This window comes from Notolepis coatsorum (genome assembly GCF_963971535.1).
Source record: "Notolepis coatsorum genome assembly, chromosome: 5".
Lineage (NCBI taxonomy): Eukaryota > Metazoa > Chordata > Actinopteri > Aulopiformes > Paralepididae > Notolepis > Notolepis coatsorum.
This window is the reverse complement of record NC_140169.1, coordinates 51,151,830-51,171,829: the sequence shown is the minus strand read 5'-3', so window position 1 is coordinate 51,171,829 and position 20,000 is coordinate 51,151,830. Positions and strand designations below refer to the sequence as shown.

At 45.3% G+C, this 20,000-nt stretch overlaps 1 protein-coding gene across 1 annotated transcript in view; it reads right to left on the bottom strand.

Moving 5' to 3' along the window:
- chga (chromogranin A) overlaps nucleotides 1-20,000 on the bottom strand; it is a gene marked incomplete at its 3' end in the record, with an annotated part of 79,767 nt that overhangs the window by 39,261 nt on the left and 20,506 nt on the right. The window contains exons 4-6 of the mRNA XM_084314091.1: nucleotides 7,646-7,714; nucleotides 4,580-4,648; nucleotides 819-945 (exon numbers count right to left, since the gene is read on the bottom strand). Coding sequence (XP_084170217.1) covers nucleotides 819-945; nucleotides 4,580-4,648; nucleotides 7,646-7,714 — 265 coding nt within the window. The remainder of the gene's footprint in view (nucleotides 1-818; nucleotides 946-4,579; nucleotides 4,649-7,645; nucleotides 7,715-20,000) is intronic.

Here is a 20,000-nt window from a genome sequence, read left to right as displayed (position 1 = left end):
TTATTTGTTTTAAACGAGACGATTTAGAAATGGGCAATGGGGGAAATACATTGCGTTGGACAGAGGGTGGAACACGAAAAACGGCAATGACGTCACCACTACACCTCCCTATAGACCAGGAAGTAACCACTACACCTCCCTATAGACCAGGAAGTAACCACTACACCTCCCTATAGACCAGGAAGTAACCACTACACCTCCCTATAGACCAGGAAGTAACCACTACACCTCCCTACAGACCAGGAAGTAACCACTACACCTCCCTATAGACCAGGAAGTAACCACTACACCTCCCTATAGACCAGGAAGTAACCACTACACCTCCCTATAGACCAGGAAGTAACCACTACACCTCCATATAGACCAGGAAGTAACCACTACACCTCCCTATTGAGCCGTACTGTATTGTACCCATTCTGCAATCTGTTAATAAAGTTTTCAATCAATCAATCAATCACCTGCAATGTTCTTCTGAAGGTTGAATAAGAACAACTAGTGAGAAGGTTTCTATTGAGGACGACTTACCTTTCTTATCCTTAGTCATGTTCTCCTCCGGAGAGGTGTCCTCTGAGCCTGCCCTCTTCTCTTCCTCTTCATCGTCTGCTTCTCCTTCATCCCCCGTCTCTTCCTGCACGTCCCTCCTCTCCTCCCTCCTCTCCTTGCTCCTCTCCTCCTCCTCCTCGTCCTGTATCTTCTCTCTCCTCTCCTCCTCCTCCTCGTCCTGTATCTTCTCTCTCCTCTCCTCCTCCTCCTCGTCCTGTATCTTCTCTCTCCTCTCCTCCTCCTCCTCCTCCTGTATCTCCTCTCTCCCCTGTGACTCCCCGGCGTCTCTCAGGCTCTGTCCCTCTCCTCCCGCGTCCTCTCCTCCCTCCTCTGTCCTCCTCTTCTTCTGGGTCAGGATGGATCTTTCCCCCGGGCCGCCCAGAACCTCCAGCATGGACCGATCTGAGAGGAGAGAGAGAGACAGGCAGAGAGAGAGAGACAGAGGGGGGGAGAGAGAGAGAGAGACAGGCAGAGAGACGGAGGGAGAGAGACAGAGAGACAGAGGGAGAGAGAGAGAGAGAGAGAGATAGAGAGAGAGAGAGAGAGAGAGAGAGAGAGAGAGAGAGAGAGAGAGAGAGACAGAAAGACACAGAGGGAGAGAGAGACAGAGACAGAGAGAGAGAGACAGACAGAGGGAGAGAGACAGAGGGAGAGAGAGACAGAGAGAAGGAGATGGAGAGACAGAGAGACAGAGAGACAGAGGGACTAAAACACCATGCTAACATCTGAACAGAGCAGCTTCATATAATAATATAATAATGCAGGACCTCTTTAGGGGAGTCTTTAATCGGCATGCAACAAACTGGACATGCAATTGGAGCGACACACACCGGGATACACACACACACACACATTTCCTCAGTCGCCGATGCGATAGAGTCTCTGCGCCTAACCCATCCCGTCGTCCTTCCCCCCCCATGGGCAGCCGGGAGCAGATAGGGCGTCAACGTGAGCTGCGCCCCGGGGACCAATCCAAGTGCTCCTGTCCGTCTTCGTAAAGGACGCCACAGCGTTAGCGATCTGTTGTGCATGTTTTTCCATTGGGTTTATCTTATCGGGGGGGAAACCCTTGTGAGCACAGAGGGGGAGAACATGCAAACTCCACACAGAAAGGCCCGGGAGATACCCCACCTGGGTAGCTGGCATCGCGGAAACCTGGTCCCCAAGCGGGAATCGAACCCTGGACATTCTTGCTGTGAGGCGACAGTGTTAACCACTACACCACCGTGCCGCTTTCGTACATGCAAGGCATCGTGCTCTCGCGCTTTGTAAATTTGTTTTTCTAAAAAATCTATTCACTATTATTAGTGTGTTGTAGGGCTGACCCCTATTAATCGATTAGTCGACTAATCGGTCGAAAGGGGCCGTAGTCGACTGGCCAACCTCTTAGTCGAATATAATAAAAAAATTTAAATAAAAAACTTTTTTTTAATAATTTTTTTCAAAAGAAAAGAGGCATAGAAGCGTGGCTAACGCTAATGGCACGCATACCAGAGGCTAACTGCCTACGAAAACAGGCACAGAGGCACTGAAAGAGGACTTCACCCATCTAATGAACACACTATACTAGACAAATATCAAGATGTATCCATCAGTGGACCAATTGCATGCTTTTGCAGAGGACAAGAAGCCTTCAGTCGACTCCTTCAGACATTAAGCACCCCCCACACAATTTTATATATAAAATATTATATATATATTTTTTTAAGTCAACCAATAATCGACTAACGACAAATTTTGGCCAATCCTAGTCGACCATCCAAATCCTTAGTCGGGGACAGCCCTAGTGTGTTGACTACTGATGACATCCTAAGTCTAATTTTTTTTATTTGATGAACTCTGGCCGCAGATGGTCACGAGACGGCAGCAGGGCTAGCTTTTGCGAGCTCACGCCCACAGACCCCCCTGAGGATGAGACCGTGAGGCCCGCAGAGATGGAGAGAGCAGTGTTACCTCTAGGAAGAGAATGGGGTAAGTTGGAATAAACATTTTAACGCACACATTAAATGATCAGATAAATAATATAATAGTAAAAAAATAAATATATATATGGGTCTATTACAATTTATATTTGTGAGATTTCGTTTCATTGATTAATTCATAACTTTTGAACAATAGATTATTATGTCTAATCTGTCAACTGTTCTATATTGCCCACAACATTGTCTAAATCCCATACCCTCTAATTTTTTTTTTAAATCCCATGTCAGTAAAGTGGTTTTGTTTGCATTTGTTTGTTTGAAGTTCAATTTCAACACGAAAAGATTGCTGTACATATGAATAATAATCACAATAATAATCATGATAAGCATACACATATTTTATATAATTTGAAAGCCCTAGTTGTTATCTTCAATATGGTACCATATATGAAGTACTTTGAACATGCCCACTAACAAATATTCCATAACAAACCCATGAAGTTCAGGTTCAGGAAGGTTCAGATTTGGAACAGCATTTAGCTCCTTTTTTCCAGCATTGCTGAGGTTTGATTTCGTGTTTTGTATAGTTCGCTCTTGTTTGTTGCTTTTAGTGTTATTAAGTAAAGCTATCTTCTTTGAACTAGACCCCGCCGTGTCCTGCCTCCTCTCTCTCACTCGTCATTGTCCAGCATTTGGGTCCTACCCCCCACACCCTCCGCTCTACACAGAAGGTAACAGTCAGGAGAGACTGCAATTCGAAACTGGCCCCTATGTCCTAACCCAGTAATACACGAGACCCTCTTCTTGGGACCAAGTAAGGTTTCGTCAATAATCCAATGTACAGTTACCCCCCCCCCCACCCCGCCTACCCATCCCCCCCCACCCACCTCCAATGTAAAGTTCCCAATTTTACATGGCCATCATTGAGTCCATCCTCACCCACTCAATCATCTCCTGGTTCCCCGCTGCAGCGGCAAAATATCTCACCAAGCTGCAGCGGGTGATTCTCTCCGCGGAGAGGGTGATCGGCTGTCCCCTGCCCTCCCTCAGGTCCCTGCACGACTCCAGGGCGCTGAAGAGGGCAAGAAAGATCATGGCCGACCCCTCCCACCCCGGTCACAGCCTCTTCACCCTGCTCCCCTCTGGGAGAAGGCTGAGGATCCCAAAGGCTGTGAAAGCTCGTCACAGACTGAGCTTCTTCCCCTCAGCTGCCAGGCTGATCAATGCCTCAGGTCCCCCCTCCGCCCCCAAGTGACACTGGCACAATGACACTGACTGCACTGCACTAGTCTTTACTGGAACTCTGCACTTTACACTTTATATATATATATATGTATTTAAATTATTAATCCTCCACTGCACTGTTTCTTGTCCTGTGTCTGTGTTGGTGTTGTTGTTACTGTGAAAAAATAAATGAAAAATGCATACACTGTAATGCCGCAACAATTACCAATGTGTTTTACACAAATGGCTTAATAAAGGAATCTGAATCTGAATCAATATGTGGAGTGAAACTGTGGAACAGTCTGAATGTGGTGCTAAAGCAATGTCCAAATATGAGACAATTCAAACTGATTTATAAGGAAATTATGTTCACGAGGTACAGGGATGAGGAAGGGACTTGATATTCACGGGTGTTTACATTTTATTTTATTTCTTTCATGTTTTACATATATATATATTTTTTCTTTTTGTTTTTGTTTTGCATATATATATTTGTTTTGAAATGTTTTAAATTAGTACACTCATTTGAGTAGTGGAAAAGGGGTAGGATTAAATAAGTGTATACTTCTTCCTACTCCTTTTCGAACATGTAAATTGAGTTATGTTTTGCTTTTGCTTAGTTATTTATTTAGTTTGAGTTATGTTTTGATTTTGTTTAGTCATTTATTTTGTTTGTATTCATTTACATGTTCGAAATAAAGATTTCAAATCAAATCAAATCAAAAATCAAATGTATGTCATAAATGTCCTGATTAATTGAAAATGGGGGACCCTGATGTAAACAAGACGAAAGTCTTTCTCTGGTCTGCATCACTGTATTGTACCCATTCTGCAATTTGTTAATACAATTTTCAATCAATCGATTTCAACCAGAGACCCGAGGAACTCACCAGCAGCTGAGCTCGGAGCACGTCGGGTCACGATGATGTCGCCGTGCTGCAGAGCTCTCTCATTGGCCCCTGGATTTACAAAAAGATGAAGTTAAAGATAAAGATCCAATGAAATTAAACATGTAAAAAAAAACATTCCATGTAACTCCTTTTTTTCCTTTTTCGAGAAACTCCTTGTTGTGTCTTCCTGGTAAAAGTGCCTAATTCATGGTTGTGTCTTCCTGGTAAAAGTGCCTAATTCATTGTTTTCTCTTCCTGGTAAAAGTGCCTAATTCATTGTTGTGTCTTCCTGGTAAAAGTGCCTAATTCATTGTTTTCTCTTCCTGGTAAAAGTGCCTAATTCATGGTTGTGTCTTCCTGGTAAAAGTGCCTAATTCATTGTTTTCTCTTCCTGGTAAAAGTGCCTAATTCATTGTTGTGTCTTCCTGGTAAAAGTGCCTAATTCATTGTTTTCTCTTCCTGGTAAAAGTGCCTAATTCATTGTTGTGTCTTCCTGGTAAAAGTGCCTAATTCATTGTTTTCTCTTCCTGGTAAAAGTGCCTAATTCATTGTTTTCTCTTCCTGGTAAAAGTGCCTAATTCATTGTTTTCTCTTCCTGGTAAAAGTGCCTAATTTGTGAGTTGCATCACTCTGCACTGAGAAACAAAAAAGAAAAGTCCTATGCGATAACATTTAGAACCGTGCCTTTAGGTCGTCAATCAAATGTCAATCAAATCGACCTCCCGCCCTAAAGCTAACAGAGCATTCTGAGATACATCGAATGGTGGAAGCTTGTGGCTGTGAAGCCATTTCTGTGGATCTTTGAGAGACTTCTGTTATATGTCCTGTTCATCAAAATCATCATTTATATTATATACACTGTGTTCCTTCACTGTCTGTCTTGTTTCATTTCTATTTCATTCCATTCATGTCTTGATTATAATGGATTCTTCTAAAGGGTTAAAGGAGAACATCACACAGGGGTTAAAGGAGAACACCACACACAGGTTAAAGGAGAACACCACACAGGGGTTAAAGGAGAACACCACACAAGGGTTAAAGGAGAACACCACACAAGGGTTAAAGGAGAACACCACACACAGGTTAAAGGAGAACACCACACAGGGGTTAAAGGAGAACACCACACAAGGGTTAAAGGAGAACACCACACAAGGGTTAAAGGAGAACACCACACAAGGGTTAAAGAGAACACCACACAAGGGTTAAAGGAGAACACCACACAAGGGTTAAAGGAGAACACCACACAAGGGTTAAAGGAGAACACCACACAAGGGTTAAAGGAGAACACCACACAAGGGTTAAAGGAGAACACCACACAAGGGTTAAAGGAGAACACCACACAGGGGTTAAAGGAGAACACTACACAAGGGTTAAAGGAGAACACCACACAGGGTTAAAGGAGAACACCACACAAGGGTTAAAGGAGAACACCACACAAGGGTTAAAGGAGAACACCACACAGGGTTAAAGGAGAACACCACACAGGGTTAAAGGAGAACACCACACAAGGGTTAAAGGAGAACACCACACAAGGGTTAAAGAGTCACATGCCTTCAAGCGACATTATACTATTGTACTTATTTTATGCCTATTCTTAAATCTGCACGTCTACATTACACTACGTTTATTGTCTTTTATACCTATTCTTATGTCTGAAGTTTATGCAATTTTTTATTTTGTCAATTTGTGTGCTGATTTTATGCCCATGTTCATTTTTCTTTTCTTTTACATTTTTTATACTAATTGCTGTGGTGCACTCTGGACTGAGAGTACTATGTACAGGGGCGGATCTTCCTACAGGCGATATAGGCGGTCGCCTAGAGCGCCACCCAGAGGGGGGCGCCAAAAAAAAAAAAAAAAAAATCTGTGCAGTTTTGGCGCCCCCTCTATATCTGCAACCATTATTATTATTATTTTTTTTTTAAACTTTGACCAGTCAGCTGGTTCTTTTTAGCGTTTATCGCTTTTTCGTCGCATTCATACTTGGTCAAGTTCGACCGACAGAAGCAGGCTGAAAGGGTTCAGATGGGGGGAAAGACACTCTGGGAAAGGCACGGCTGCCGTCCGGGATTCGAACGCGCTCAGCCCCAGATCCGCGCGAGCGTGGTTGTCCACGGCGCTGAAATAGCACTCGCGGTACGTGGTGAGCTACTGGAGCTCCCCCTGCAACCATTATTTTTACATAAAAAAAATTCTAACATAAGGGAAAATGAGCCAAAAATCTAAAACGGTCGGTCGGTCTGAGCCTCAGCTTTAGGTGTTCACAGTCAGAACATGCTAGAGCGCTGTGCATTGATGGGTATCGGTCAAGTGTTTATAGAATTGATCGTTGTGGAAAGAAAGACTAACGTTAGAGAACTATGAAGAGGCAAAAGCCATAAAAAAAAGAATTACAAAAAAAAAAAAATTACAAAAAAAATAAAAATAAACTGACTATGTAGATAGCTATTCATATTTATTATTGTTATATTGTAGAAATGTGTGCATTGAAATGTCTGTACAGTCTCGACTACATTGAAAATGAGGGTGACCTCAATTGTAATTTCGAGAATAAATAAAGGTTGATGATTCTCTTGCACATTACAGTGTCTGCTGACCCCCGACGTACTTAGATGTACTGTACGTCCAGAGGACAGAGAGACGTACTGTACGTCCAGAGGACAAATCAAATCAAATCAATTCTAAATGTATTTGTAAGGCCCGACAACACACGTTAATGTCCCCATGGGCCGGACACGTCTTCTTTAAACAAGTCAATAAGAAGCATCACAATAAGTCAAGAACAAAACAAAAACACCATAAAGTCCAATTTTTTTTAAATAAATGCAAAATAAGTAAATGCAACACTCCCAGACGTACCCCACGTGAAGGTAAGGAAAAACTCACTAAAACCTAGCAATAGGAAAAAATACACCACAGGCAATGTGGAGGAGAGAAACCTTAGAAGGGGATCTCCCTTCTTCGATGTGGGTGATAGTAGTGTTGCAGTAAAACAGGCGAACAGTTGGTAAAGCATGCACTCACGTGTAGTGAAACACAGACAAGAGGCCAGGCGCTGAGTCTCACCGTGTGCAGCGATGTTCTGCAGCTGCCTGAGGAAGCTGTGGTGGTGAAGGATGGATACGAGCCTGTCATCTGCAGAACACACACACACACACACACACACACACACACACACACACACACACACACACACACACACACACACACACACACACACACACACACACACACACACACACACACACACACACACACACACACACACACACACACACACACACACACACACACACACACACACGTTTGTTTATGTGAAATACGGGGACAGCTGACCCCTATTAGTCGAATAGTCGACTAATCGATCGAAAGGAGCCGTAGTCGACTGCCAACCTCTTAGTCGAATGAATTTTTTTTTTAATACATTGTGTTCATTTTATTTTGTATTTAAAAAAAAAATATCATTCTTTCCAAAAGAAAAGAGGCCTAGAAGCGTGGCTAATGCTAATGGCACGCATACCAGAGGCTAACTGCCTAAGAAAACAGGCACAGGGGCACTGAAAGAGGATTTCACCCGTCTAATGAACACACTAAACTAGACAAATATCAAGATGTATCCATCAGTGGACCAATTGCATGCTTTTGCAGAGAACAAGAAGCCTTCAGACATTAAGCACCCCCACAGCCCAAATGGAATGATAAAAAAATAAAAATAAATTATACTTTTATTATTATTATATATATTTTTTTAATAATAATAGTCGACTATCTGCTAATTTTGGCGACTACAAGTCGACTATACAAATCCTTAGTCGGGGACAGCCCTAGACATTACATAGACGTACATGCATTCTGTGCAACTAACCCTAACCTTATCCCTAAACCATAACCTAATTTGTGTTATGGGGACACCCAAATTTGTCCTCATAATGTTTTTGGGTATCCAGTGTGTAAACAGGTCAGTGTCCCCTGTAGTATAGAAATATAAGTACACACACACACACACACACATACTGTAGTGTACGCGCACACACACACACACACACACACACGTTACAGACTTTTAACTCATGTTACTTGTGAAACCAACTAAACTAACTAAGCTCCAACGCATCACCAAGACAGCCTGCTAAATAATTGGCTGCCCCCCCCCCCCCTCCCCTCTCTGGACTCCATCTACACCTCACGCACACAGGCACCCGCTCTGGTCAAACAGTCAACGATCCCTCCCCCCCAGCAGCACACCACTTATTCCAGCGCATGCCCTCAGGTCGCTACAGGTCCATTCTAACCAGACACACACACACGCTTCACAAACAGCTTTTTCCCCACAGCAGTCCGAACACTAAACACCCCCCCCCCCCCCCCCCTGGCACAGACGGGCAAGCATCCGTCACTGACTGACACTACAGTTACATGGGACTGTCCTGTATGTATTTATGTATCTATGTATTTATTGTGGGGATTGGGAGGTGGGAGGAGGGGGGCGTTTGATGTCTGATGTTTCATGTTGATGTCCCAGTGCTTTTAACAAACTGTACCGCAAACTATTACCACCAACCATCGTTGTGTGGCATTAAAGTATCTTGTATCTGTCTTTCTTCAGGGCAGGACTCTGACAGGACAGGACACAGCTATTCTCTTTCCCTGGCCTGATATTATCCAATAACTGCTAAACCTCACTTTAACCTTCACCAACATAATGCTGAACCCTACTCTTAACCACTAACCCCTCTCCCAAAAAAAATCCCAAATAGGCACAGTAGTTTTGTTCCCAACTGGAATCGATATTACAGAATCTGTAAGAAGTCAGAAGTAAAAAATAACAAATACAAAAATAGGGCAAGCAAGCTACTGTCATTCCAGCTCCACAAAATACAGTCAAGTCGGATAGTTCCAAAGATTAAACACCCCAGCACACACATGGAAGTAATGCAAACGCAAGAAATTGCTAATGCATTTGCAGATTACTATACCGACCTCTACAAAGCACAGCAATTGGAAAACAAGAAAGAAAAAATCAACAACTTCTTAGATAACCTTAAACTTTCTAAACTATCCCCAGATGAGGCGGATGAGCTAACCTCCCCTATTACGGAGAAGGAGATAGGGGAAACTATTCAGATGCTTAAGAACAATAAATCACCAGGTACAGATGGGTTTTCAAATGAATTTTATAAACATTTCACTGAACAATTAACACCAGTATTAAGTGTAGTTTATAACTATGCCCTATCTGAGAGAGATCCACCAGGAAGCTGGTCAGAAGCTATTGTCTCGGTAATACATAAAGAAGGTAAAGACCCCACAAGATGTAGTTCCTATAGGCCCATAAGTCTCCTTTGCAACGATTTCAAGATATTGACATCTATACTTAAAAAAAGAATACAGAAACATATAACAAAACTGATACACCCAGACCAGACTGGCTTTATCACTGGTCGACAGGGTGCTAACAACATCAGAAGAACTTTAAATCTGCAAACAGTGGCTGGATTTCGAAAAGAACCATCAATGCTTCTCGGCTTAGATGCCGAGAAGGCATTTGATAGAGTTGATTGGCTGTACCTTGAACTAACATTGAAAGGTATGGGATTCAATAACACATTTATAGAATGGATAAAATGTTTATATAAAAATCCTAAGTCTAGAGTAAGGGTGAATGGTCACTGCTCTCACTTCTTTGACATACAGAGAGGGACACGCCAAGGAGACGTTTTGTCTCCATTACTATTCGCGATTGGCATAGAGCCACTAGCGGAGATGATTAGATCAAACCCTCAGATACAGGGAATAGATGACCAAAAAGGCATTACACACAAGATCTCGCTATTTGCTGATGACATTTTACTTTATATCAAAAACCCTTTAGAATCAATTCCAAACATAATGATGGATTTAAGAAATTACGGCGAACTGTCGGGTTATAAGATAAATGAGACCAAATCAGAAGCCATGATGATAGTGGGAACATGGCCAATACATCTGAATAGTATAGCACCCTTCCATTGGGCTAGAGACGGATTCAGGTATTTAGGAATCATTTTGACTCCCAGCAGCAATCAGTTATATCAAGCAAACTACGAAAAGTTGATTGTACAAATCAAATCAGACATGGCCAGATGGGACATTTTACCTCTCTCCCTAGTGGGAAGAATAGAATCAATTCGAATGAATGTGCTACCTAGACTTATTTTTCTCTTCCAGTCTCTACCTATACCAATACCTGCCACTACCTTTAAAAGGTTAGATAAACTCCTATCCAAATTTATCTGGCAGAGGAAAAAACCTAGAGTAAGGCTTAAAACACTATGTTTGCCAAAGAACAAGGGTGGTCTTGGTCTACCAAACCTAAGAAACTACTACTGGGCAGCTCAATTACGCATACTTGTGCATTGGATACAAAAGGACCTAGACTCAGGATGGGTACAGATTGAGCAAAACTCAATACCAAAGACCCCTCTCAGATCCATAATATTCCTGGGGAAAGCATACTGGAAAAAAATTAAGATTGGTAACAAATGGATTACAAAATAAGGTATGGGAAAGTGTAAGGAAAAAGGGGGGAGGTCCACGATCAATATCTAGGGCCATGCCAATAGCAGACAATACAGAATTCCGGCCAGCTATGGAGGATGGGGGTTTTAAAAAATGGGCGGATTTGGGCCTGGTTACTATCAATCAATTAATGGAAGGAGACTGTTTTAAATCGTTTGCACAGCTACAGCAATGTTTTGATCTACCTTCGAAAGACATGTTTAGATACTTTCAAATAAGACACTATGTAATGACTCACAGTGAGTGGGAAGCAATTAAGAGACCACCAACAAATGTGGAGCGGTACTTTATTAACACAATAGAAAAAAACTTGATGGAAAGAAAGCAGATATCCAATATTTACAACATGTTACAACTAGACGATCCAGGAGACACCACCTATATTAAAGAAAAATGGGAGTTGGAAGCTAATGTGATCATAGAAAATGAAGAATGGGAGGACAGCCATTCAAGCAATCATAAAATCACAAATAGCCCAATGTGGAAGGAGTTTGACTGGAAGGTCAAGGTCAGGTACTTTAGGACTCCTCAAGTTCTCTCCGGATTTGCTGGTGGGTCCTCACCACTATGTTGGAGAGGATGTGGAATGATCGGAGATCATACACATATTTTCTGGGACTGTCCAAGGGTGCAGACATTTTGGATGAATATCAAAAATGAGATTAAAACCATTCTAGATCTTGACTTACCTCTGAATCCATCGTACTATATCTTGGGATGTATACCGAAAGGCACATACTATGGAGATACGTTATACATCTTGAGAGTGATACTGTTAATAGCAAGGAAAATGATAACTATGGCATGGCTACAAAATCAACCACCGACAATCAAACAATGGACCAAGAGACTGAGACAGATGTATACAATGGAAGAAATGACTGCACAATTGCAACTGAAAAAAGATATGTTTATGCAGAGATGGTCACTTGTAACCTTGTACCTGGAGATACACTAGCATGAGCCTGACGCCCTCTCTCTCTTTCTTTTTTCCTTTTTTTCTTTTTTTGTTGTTCTTTTTTTTCTGTTAAAGTATATATTTTTTTCCTTTTGCTAAATTTATTTTTCTATTTATTTTTTCGTTTCTTATCCTACAAAAAATCATAAAAAAAAATATTGTAAAAATCCCTCCCCACTGGGTTGTTTAAGAGGCGTACTCGGATTATACAGCTTATCTTGATTACGCTGAATACCTTGAAAACAAATTGAATAAGAGGGAAGAGCCTGAGTAACAAATGTCATTGACTATGTGAATCAAGTATATTATACTGTATGATTAATGCAATGTGATGTTCAATATGACACAAAATAAAAGAAAGTTCAAAAAAAAAAAAAAAAAAAAAAAAACACGCACGCACGCGCGCGCGCACACACACACACACACACACACACACACACACACACACACACACACACACCCCCCCCGCAGGGCCGTACAGACAGGTGGAAGTCCGTCCGCTCGACTTGTTCTCAGGATTCAGCACTTTGCGCGCCGGTCGTCAGAGTTAATTGCCCAGAAATGCACCGCGGTGTTAAAGCAAGAGGGGCTCCATTAATCAATGTGCCCAGAGAGACACGCCGCCCTCCAGAGAATCACAGCCGAGCGGTTCTGTTCTCTGTGTCTCTGCTGAGAATCACAGCCGAGCGGTTCTGTCCTCTGTGTCTCTGCTGAGAATCACAGCCGAGCGGGTCTGTCCTCTGTGTCTCTGCTGAGAATCACAGCCGAGCGGTTCTCTTCTCTGTGTCTCTGCTGAGAACCACAGCCGAGCGGTTCTGTTCTCTGTGTCTCTGCTGAGAACCACAGCCGAGCGGTTCTGTCCTCTGTGTCTCTGCTGAGAACCACAGCCGAGCGGTTCTGTCCTCTGTGTCTCTGCTGAGAACCACAGCCGAGCGGGTCTGTCCTCTGTGTCCCTGCTGATGTGACCGATCGTACGTTACTCCTTCTGCGTTGTGTTAAATGTCGATGCCCCGAGGGAGTTTCGAACACGGGTCTCCCACGCCGCGGGGCGACAACATAGAGCGCTGCACTAAGAGGTGAATTCACTCCTGGGTGCCGTATCTATGTGTCTTTTAATTAACCCTGTTGTGGGGAAGTGAGTTTAACTCGCAACCCGCTTACTGCAACAGTCACTTCACAACACACGCGTTTATCGTGACTGTGGACAGAACTTCTACTCATGTACAATAGAGAGCATCTTGACCGGCAACATCACCTCCTGGTTTGGGAATAGCACTGCAAAAGACCAAAGCAGACTACAAAGAGTGACACGTTCAGCCGAACGCACAATTGGAGGGGGGCTCCCCACCCTCCAGAACATTTACTACAAGCGTTGCAAGGGGAAGGCTAAGAGAATTATTAAGGACTCGAGCCACCCGAACAACTGCCTCTTTGAACTGCTGCCGTCAGGCAAGCGATACAGGAGTCTCAAGGCGAGCACAGAAAGACTCAGAAGTAGCTTCTATCCCCAGGCCATCAGGCTGCTAAACGAACAATGAATGAACACTACACAACAACAACCACCAAACATCCACACGCACACACTCACTTTAAACAAACACACTGTAGCACCCACTACACACACTTTATAGCACACACCCACTTTAAACAAACACACTGTAGCACCCACTCCCCACACTTTATATTTATGGATGAAGGATTGCACTACAACTCGTACACCTTACTGTAAATTGTACCTAAAATTGTACCTCATCCCATTTCTGCTTTGCACTAGATAGTACTGTACATTAGTACACTGCATAGTTGTGTATTGTATATTATATGGTAACTCAGAACATTGTACATATGTCTATACCGAACAACTGTGACCTCATTTTCTTCTTCTAAATTCATGCTATATTATGTTATTATGTTATTTGATACTATCTTGTCTAGCACAGTCTCTGGAGCGTAACAGTAAGAAGCATTTTGTATGAAAGTATTCTGTACTTCTGTATGACAACTATTAAAGAACTTGAACTTGAACTTGAACTTGAACTTGGATATTACTCACGGACCTCCATTACACTGAGAACCACAGCCGAGCGGGTCTGTCCTCTGTGTCTCTGCTGAGAATCAAGTTTCAAGTTTCAAGTTTCAAGTTTGTTTATTAATTGTCACAGTAAAATACAGAATACTTCATCGTGAAATGCTTGTTTCTGTATGAAGCCCCCGGGAGTGTGCTCCATACAGTAATAGATAGAAAAGTATAAAAATAGAAAAAGTCAAAAGTACGTCAAATAAAGTGTTCAGTCAATATACTGTACATATAAACAATATACAATACAGAGTAGAAAGAGTAACAGTGAGGTACGATGCAGACACGGGATGAGGTACAAACTTGTATGAATCTTAGTGCAAATCTCTTTACTAATAAATATAAAGTGTGTTAAAGTGGGTGTTGAGGTGAGTGTTTGTTTAAAGTGAGGGAGTGTGTGCGTGTGGATGTGTGCGCTGTGAGTGTAGATGATGGGTTGTTACATGGAGTCGTGGTCATCTCCTCTGTGTCTCTGCTGCCCCGCTGAGCGCTGCGTACCGTCACACATCCTCTCTCTTTGCGCCGGGCTCCAGTATCAGTCCGGTATGACTTTTGACTTAACAAGGACAGCATTGCAGTAATAAAACAACGACTCAGTAATTGAATAGCCTTTGGTCGAGGGCCCAGCACTGTACTGCGCCTCTACTGCGCCGTGCAGAGGTGGAGGTGGCCTTGAAGCAGCTAGATGTTCCGCTCCGTCATCACATTCACCACCCGTGATCCTTGCAGAACCCCACAGAACCCTACAGAACCGTGGTCCTTACAGAACCCTATAAAACCCCATAAAATGGTAAATGGTGCATTTATACAGCAGCTTTTATCCAAAGCTTTACAATTTGTTCCTCACATTTTACCCGTTCACTCACACGTTCACACACCGACGGCGGAGGCGACCAGGCGAGGTGCCAACCTGCTCATCGGGAGCAGTTAGGGGGTTAAAAGTGTCTTGCTCAAGGACACATCGACGCACTGCCCGGGAGGAGCGGGAATCGAACCGGGAACCTTCCGACTACCAGACGACCAGTCTATCTTCTGAGTCACTGTCGCCCCATAATAATAATAATAATAATAATAGGGCGGCCGGGTAGCACAGCGGACTAAGCGTCTGTCTACCACCGCAGAGACACTGGTATCGAATCCGGCTGTCAGCGGTGCCTCCGGCTTGGCCGGCCGTCATACTGACACAATTGGCGGTGTCAGCGGGAGGGAAGCCGGTGGGGTGGTATTCTGGTCGTTGTAAACAGCGACTCCTACAGGTCGGTCAGGGCGCCTGCACAGCGAGGAAGGGAAATGGTGAAGGTAGTGTGAGCCTCCCACACGTTACACTTCACCAATGAGAGTCCTCGCTGCCAGGTGAAAAGAGAGCCGCTGGCTGTCTCCACATGTATCGGAGGAAGCATGTGATAGACTTCAGGGCTCCCTAGACCAACCAGTGGGGGGCACATGCGCGCAACGACCAGGAAGGGGAGGGGGGAATTGGCATAACGAATAAACTGCGACTCCTACTGGTTGGTCGGGGCGCCTGTTCAGCAGGGAGGGGATCTGGGGGAAATGGCGTGAACCTCTGCACGCGTTACGTTCCCCTAGTGAGAGTCCTCGCTGTCAGGTGAAAAGAAGCGGCTGGCTGACTCCACATGTATCGGAGGAGGCATGTGGTAGTTCTACACCCTCCTTAGGCCGACAGTAGGGCAATGTGCGCAACGACCAGGAAGGGAATTGGCATAACGACTAAATTGGGATGAATATTACTATTTTTTTTATTTACTTTTTCTCCTCTTTTTCTATTTTTCTCCCATCCCAATTCCAGTGTGCCAATTCTTCCCTCCCCTGTCTTGAACGTTGCTCGCATATGCCCCCCACTGGCCGGTTGTAGGGAGGATAGAAGCCTTGCATCACGTGTCCCCTCCGGTACACGAGGAGGCAGCCTGTCACATCTTTTCACCTGCCAGCGCGGACTCTCATTGGCGAGGTGTAACGTGTGGGAGGCTCACACTACCCCCGCTACTTCCTGTCTCTGCTGTGCAGGCGTCCCCCAACCGACCTGTAGGAGTCGCTGTCCACAACGTCCAGATTACCACCCATCGACTTCCACCCGCTAACTCTGCCACTTGAGTTAGTATGACGGCTGGCCCAAGCCGGAGGCAACGCCGACAGCCGGAGTCGAACCCGGTGTCTCTTGCGTTGGTGACGAGCACAATGTCCGCTGCGCCACCCAGCCGCTATAGAATATTACTCTTTTATATTCTCTCGCCAAGAAAACTATCCTCTTAAACTGGAAGACAAGAACTAATTTGAATACTGGGCAATGGTTGGGCCTTCTCTCAAATTACATATCACAGGAAACAATCTCAACCGTGGATCACATCGAAGTCCCACAATTTAATAGCATCTGGGAATTGCTTGTGGATAATCTAGGCTCCTAATCACATGAGATTGACCTGTGAGCCATCCACTCCACAACCCACCCTCCTCTCAACCCCCCTCCTCACCCCCTACTTTACTTACTCCCCTCTCTGCCCCCCCCCCCTCCCTTGTCATGTGTATTCGTTGTTGTCCTTCATGTATTATTGCACAATGTCGTTCTATTGGATTCTCATTATATTATTATTATTGTATTATGCACAATCGTTGCGGGCAAGACCCCCCGCATTTCACTGTATACTTGTATGCCGTGACAAATAAAACTCTTGACTCTTGACTTCATTGTAATTTGTTTGTCAATGTCTAGTCTGAGTTCCCCCCCCCCCCCCTCCGAGAGGGCAATGAAATGTCACTATTTTTCTTATTTTACTACACTTTGAATTTTATTTTGCACTGTGTAAATAGTTACAATTTTATAATAAATAATAAAGTTGTCCCCCGAAGAGGGGGGGGAGGGGGGGGGGTGGATGGAGTGCCCTCAAAAAAGGGCAAAGAAAATAAACATGACTCTTTTCACGTGGCCAGAACACCCTTCCTCACCCGCGCCACCCGCTCTGCCGTTTGATATGAGAGAACCGCACATGTTGTGCCCAAGAGCACGCGGGGGCTCGTTCTGACATGTTGTGCCCAGGAGCACGCGGGGGCTCGTTCTGACATGTTGTGCCCAGGAGCACGCGGGGGCTCGTTCTGACATGTTGTGCCCAGGAGAGCGTGGGGGCTCGTTCTGACATGTCGTGCCCAGGAGCACGCGGGGGCTCGTTCTGACATGTTGTGCCCAGGAGCACGCGGGGGCTCGTTCTGACATGTTGTGCCCAGGAGCACGCGGGGGCTCGTTCTGACATGTTGTGCCCAGGAGCACGCGGGGGCTCGTTCTGACATGTTGTGCCCAGGAGAGCGTGGGGGCTCGTTCTGACATGTCGTGCCCAGGAGCACGCGGGGGCTCGTTCTGACATGTTGTGCCCAGGAGCACGCGGGGGCTCGTTCTGACATGTTGTGCCCAGGAGCACGCGGGGGCTCGTTCTGACATGTTGTGCCCAGGAGCACGCGGGGGCTTGTTCTGACATGTTGTGCCCAGGAGAGCGTGGGGGCTCGTTCTGACATGTCGTGCCCAGGAGCACGCGGGGGCTCGTTCTGACATGTTGTGCCCAGGAGCACGCGGGGGCTCGTTCTGACATGTTGTGCCCAGGAGCACGCGGGGGCTCGTTCTGACATGTTGTGCCCAGGAGAGCGTGGGGGCTCGTTCTGACATGTCGTGCCCAGGAGCACGCGGGGGCTCGTTCTGACATGTTGTGCCCAGGAGCACGCGGGGGCTCGTTCTGACATGTTGTGCCCAGGAGAGCGTGGGGGCTCGTTCTGACATGTCGTGCCCAGGAGAGCGTGGGGGCTCGTTCTGACATGTCGTGCCCAGGAGCATGCGGGGGCTCGTTCTGACATGTTGTGCCCAGGAGAGCGTGGGGGCTCGTTCTGACATGTCGTGCCCAGGAGCACGCGGGGGCTCGTTCTGACATGTTGTGCCCAGGAGCACGCGGGGGCTCGTTCTGACATGTTGTGCCCAGGAGCACGCGGGGGCTCGTTCTGACATGTTGTGCCCAGGAGCACGCGGGGGCTCGTTCTGACATGTTGTGCCCAGGAGAGCGTGGGGGCTCGTTCTGACATGTCGTGCCCAGGAGCACGCGGGGGCTCGTTCTGACATGTTGTGCCCAGGAGCACGTGGGGGCTCGTTCTGACATGTTGTGCCCAGGAGCACGCGGGGGCTCGTTCTGACATGTTGTGCCCAGGAGCACGCGGGGGCTTGTTCTGACATGTTGTGCCCAGGAGAGCGTGGGGGCTCGTTCTGACATGTCGTGCCCAGGAGCACGCGGGGGCTCGTTCTGACATGTTGTGCCCAGGAGCACGCAGGGCTCGTTCTGACATGTTGTGCCCAGGAGCACGCGGGGGCTCGTTCTGACATGTTGTGCCCAGGAGCACGCGGGGGCTCGTTCTGACAGCGCTGCGCTTCACGTTCAACAGAACAGCTGGTTACAGCGCTGCGCTTCACGTTCAACAGAACAGCTGGTTGTTTGGAGCCCTTTGATAAATCATTACCATTTACCGTCCCCGGCTATCAATGGTGCATTTATGTAACGCTTTTATCCAATTTGTTCCTCACATTCACTCACACACTCACACACCGACGGCGGAGGCGACCGTGCGAGGTGCCGACCTGCTCATCGGGAGCAGCTAGTTAGGGGTTAAGCGTCTCGCTCAAGGACACATCGGCGCGCTGCCCGGGAGGAGCGGGAATCGAACTGGGAACGTCCAGATTACCAGACGACTGCTCTACCTCCCCGAGCCACTGTCGGCTGTAATGTAAAGCTATACTCGTCAGCAGACACACACAAATAGGATAGAATAGATAGAATAGAAGCACTTTATTGATCCCGAGGGAGATTCAGCGCTACAGATCGCTCACATTTAGGTCGTCAAAAATCTAAAATCACAAATAAGAATACGGAATAGAAATACAGTCCGAGATATACATTTTAAAATATGTATATGTAGCCGGGCTCGTATTGCCGTCTCTGCGTTGTGTTAAAGTTCGACCCCTGTTAAGGGATCGCCCCGAGTGAGTCTCGAACCGCGGTCTCCCGCACCGCGGGCGCCATCGTATACACCTCTTGGTAACGTGTCTGTATGCCTTTTACAGGGGAGTGAGTTTAACTTGCAGTACCGCTAACGTCCACAGTCACTTCACAACACTTGAAGTCCATCGTGACGGTGGATATACTCGCGGTACCTCCGTTACACATATACAGGGGTGTAAAAAGTACCCAGAAATTATACTTAAGTGAAAGTATGGGTACCGTCTCAAAATCGTACTCGAGCAAAAGTCAAGAGTATCTGGCTAAAAACACACTTGAGTAAAAGTAAAAAAGTTTCTACTTTTAAATGTACTTCAAGTTCAAGTTCCTTTTATTGCCACACGGCCAGGCCGTGTACTAAACGTGTACTAAACTTAAGTACTAAAAAGTTAAAGTAAAAACTTTTTTTCTGACTGTCTATTCTCCTTATAGCAGGTGTCAAAGATCCCCGCTTTCTAGTCTTGCACAAGAACCAATCAGCATGGGTATGGGCGGGTTCATTTTCCATTGATGGGGGATTTGATTGGCTGTTTTTAAATAAAGCGCGGCCGCAGGATTAATAACGTCGTTAACGTTAGTTCGGCCAGAGAAACAAATATACTAATTAAAATGGTTGGACCTGCAAGATTTGTACTTTGTACTTTGTCTGCATTTTAAATGTAAGGAGTAAAAAGTATGTATTTTTTCTCTGAAATGTAATTGAGTAAAAGTACAAGTATACAAACTTAAGTATTGTATTGTAATTAAATACAATTACTCAAGTACTTTACACCCCTGCATATATAC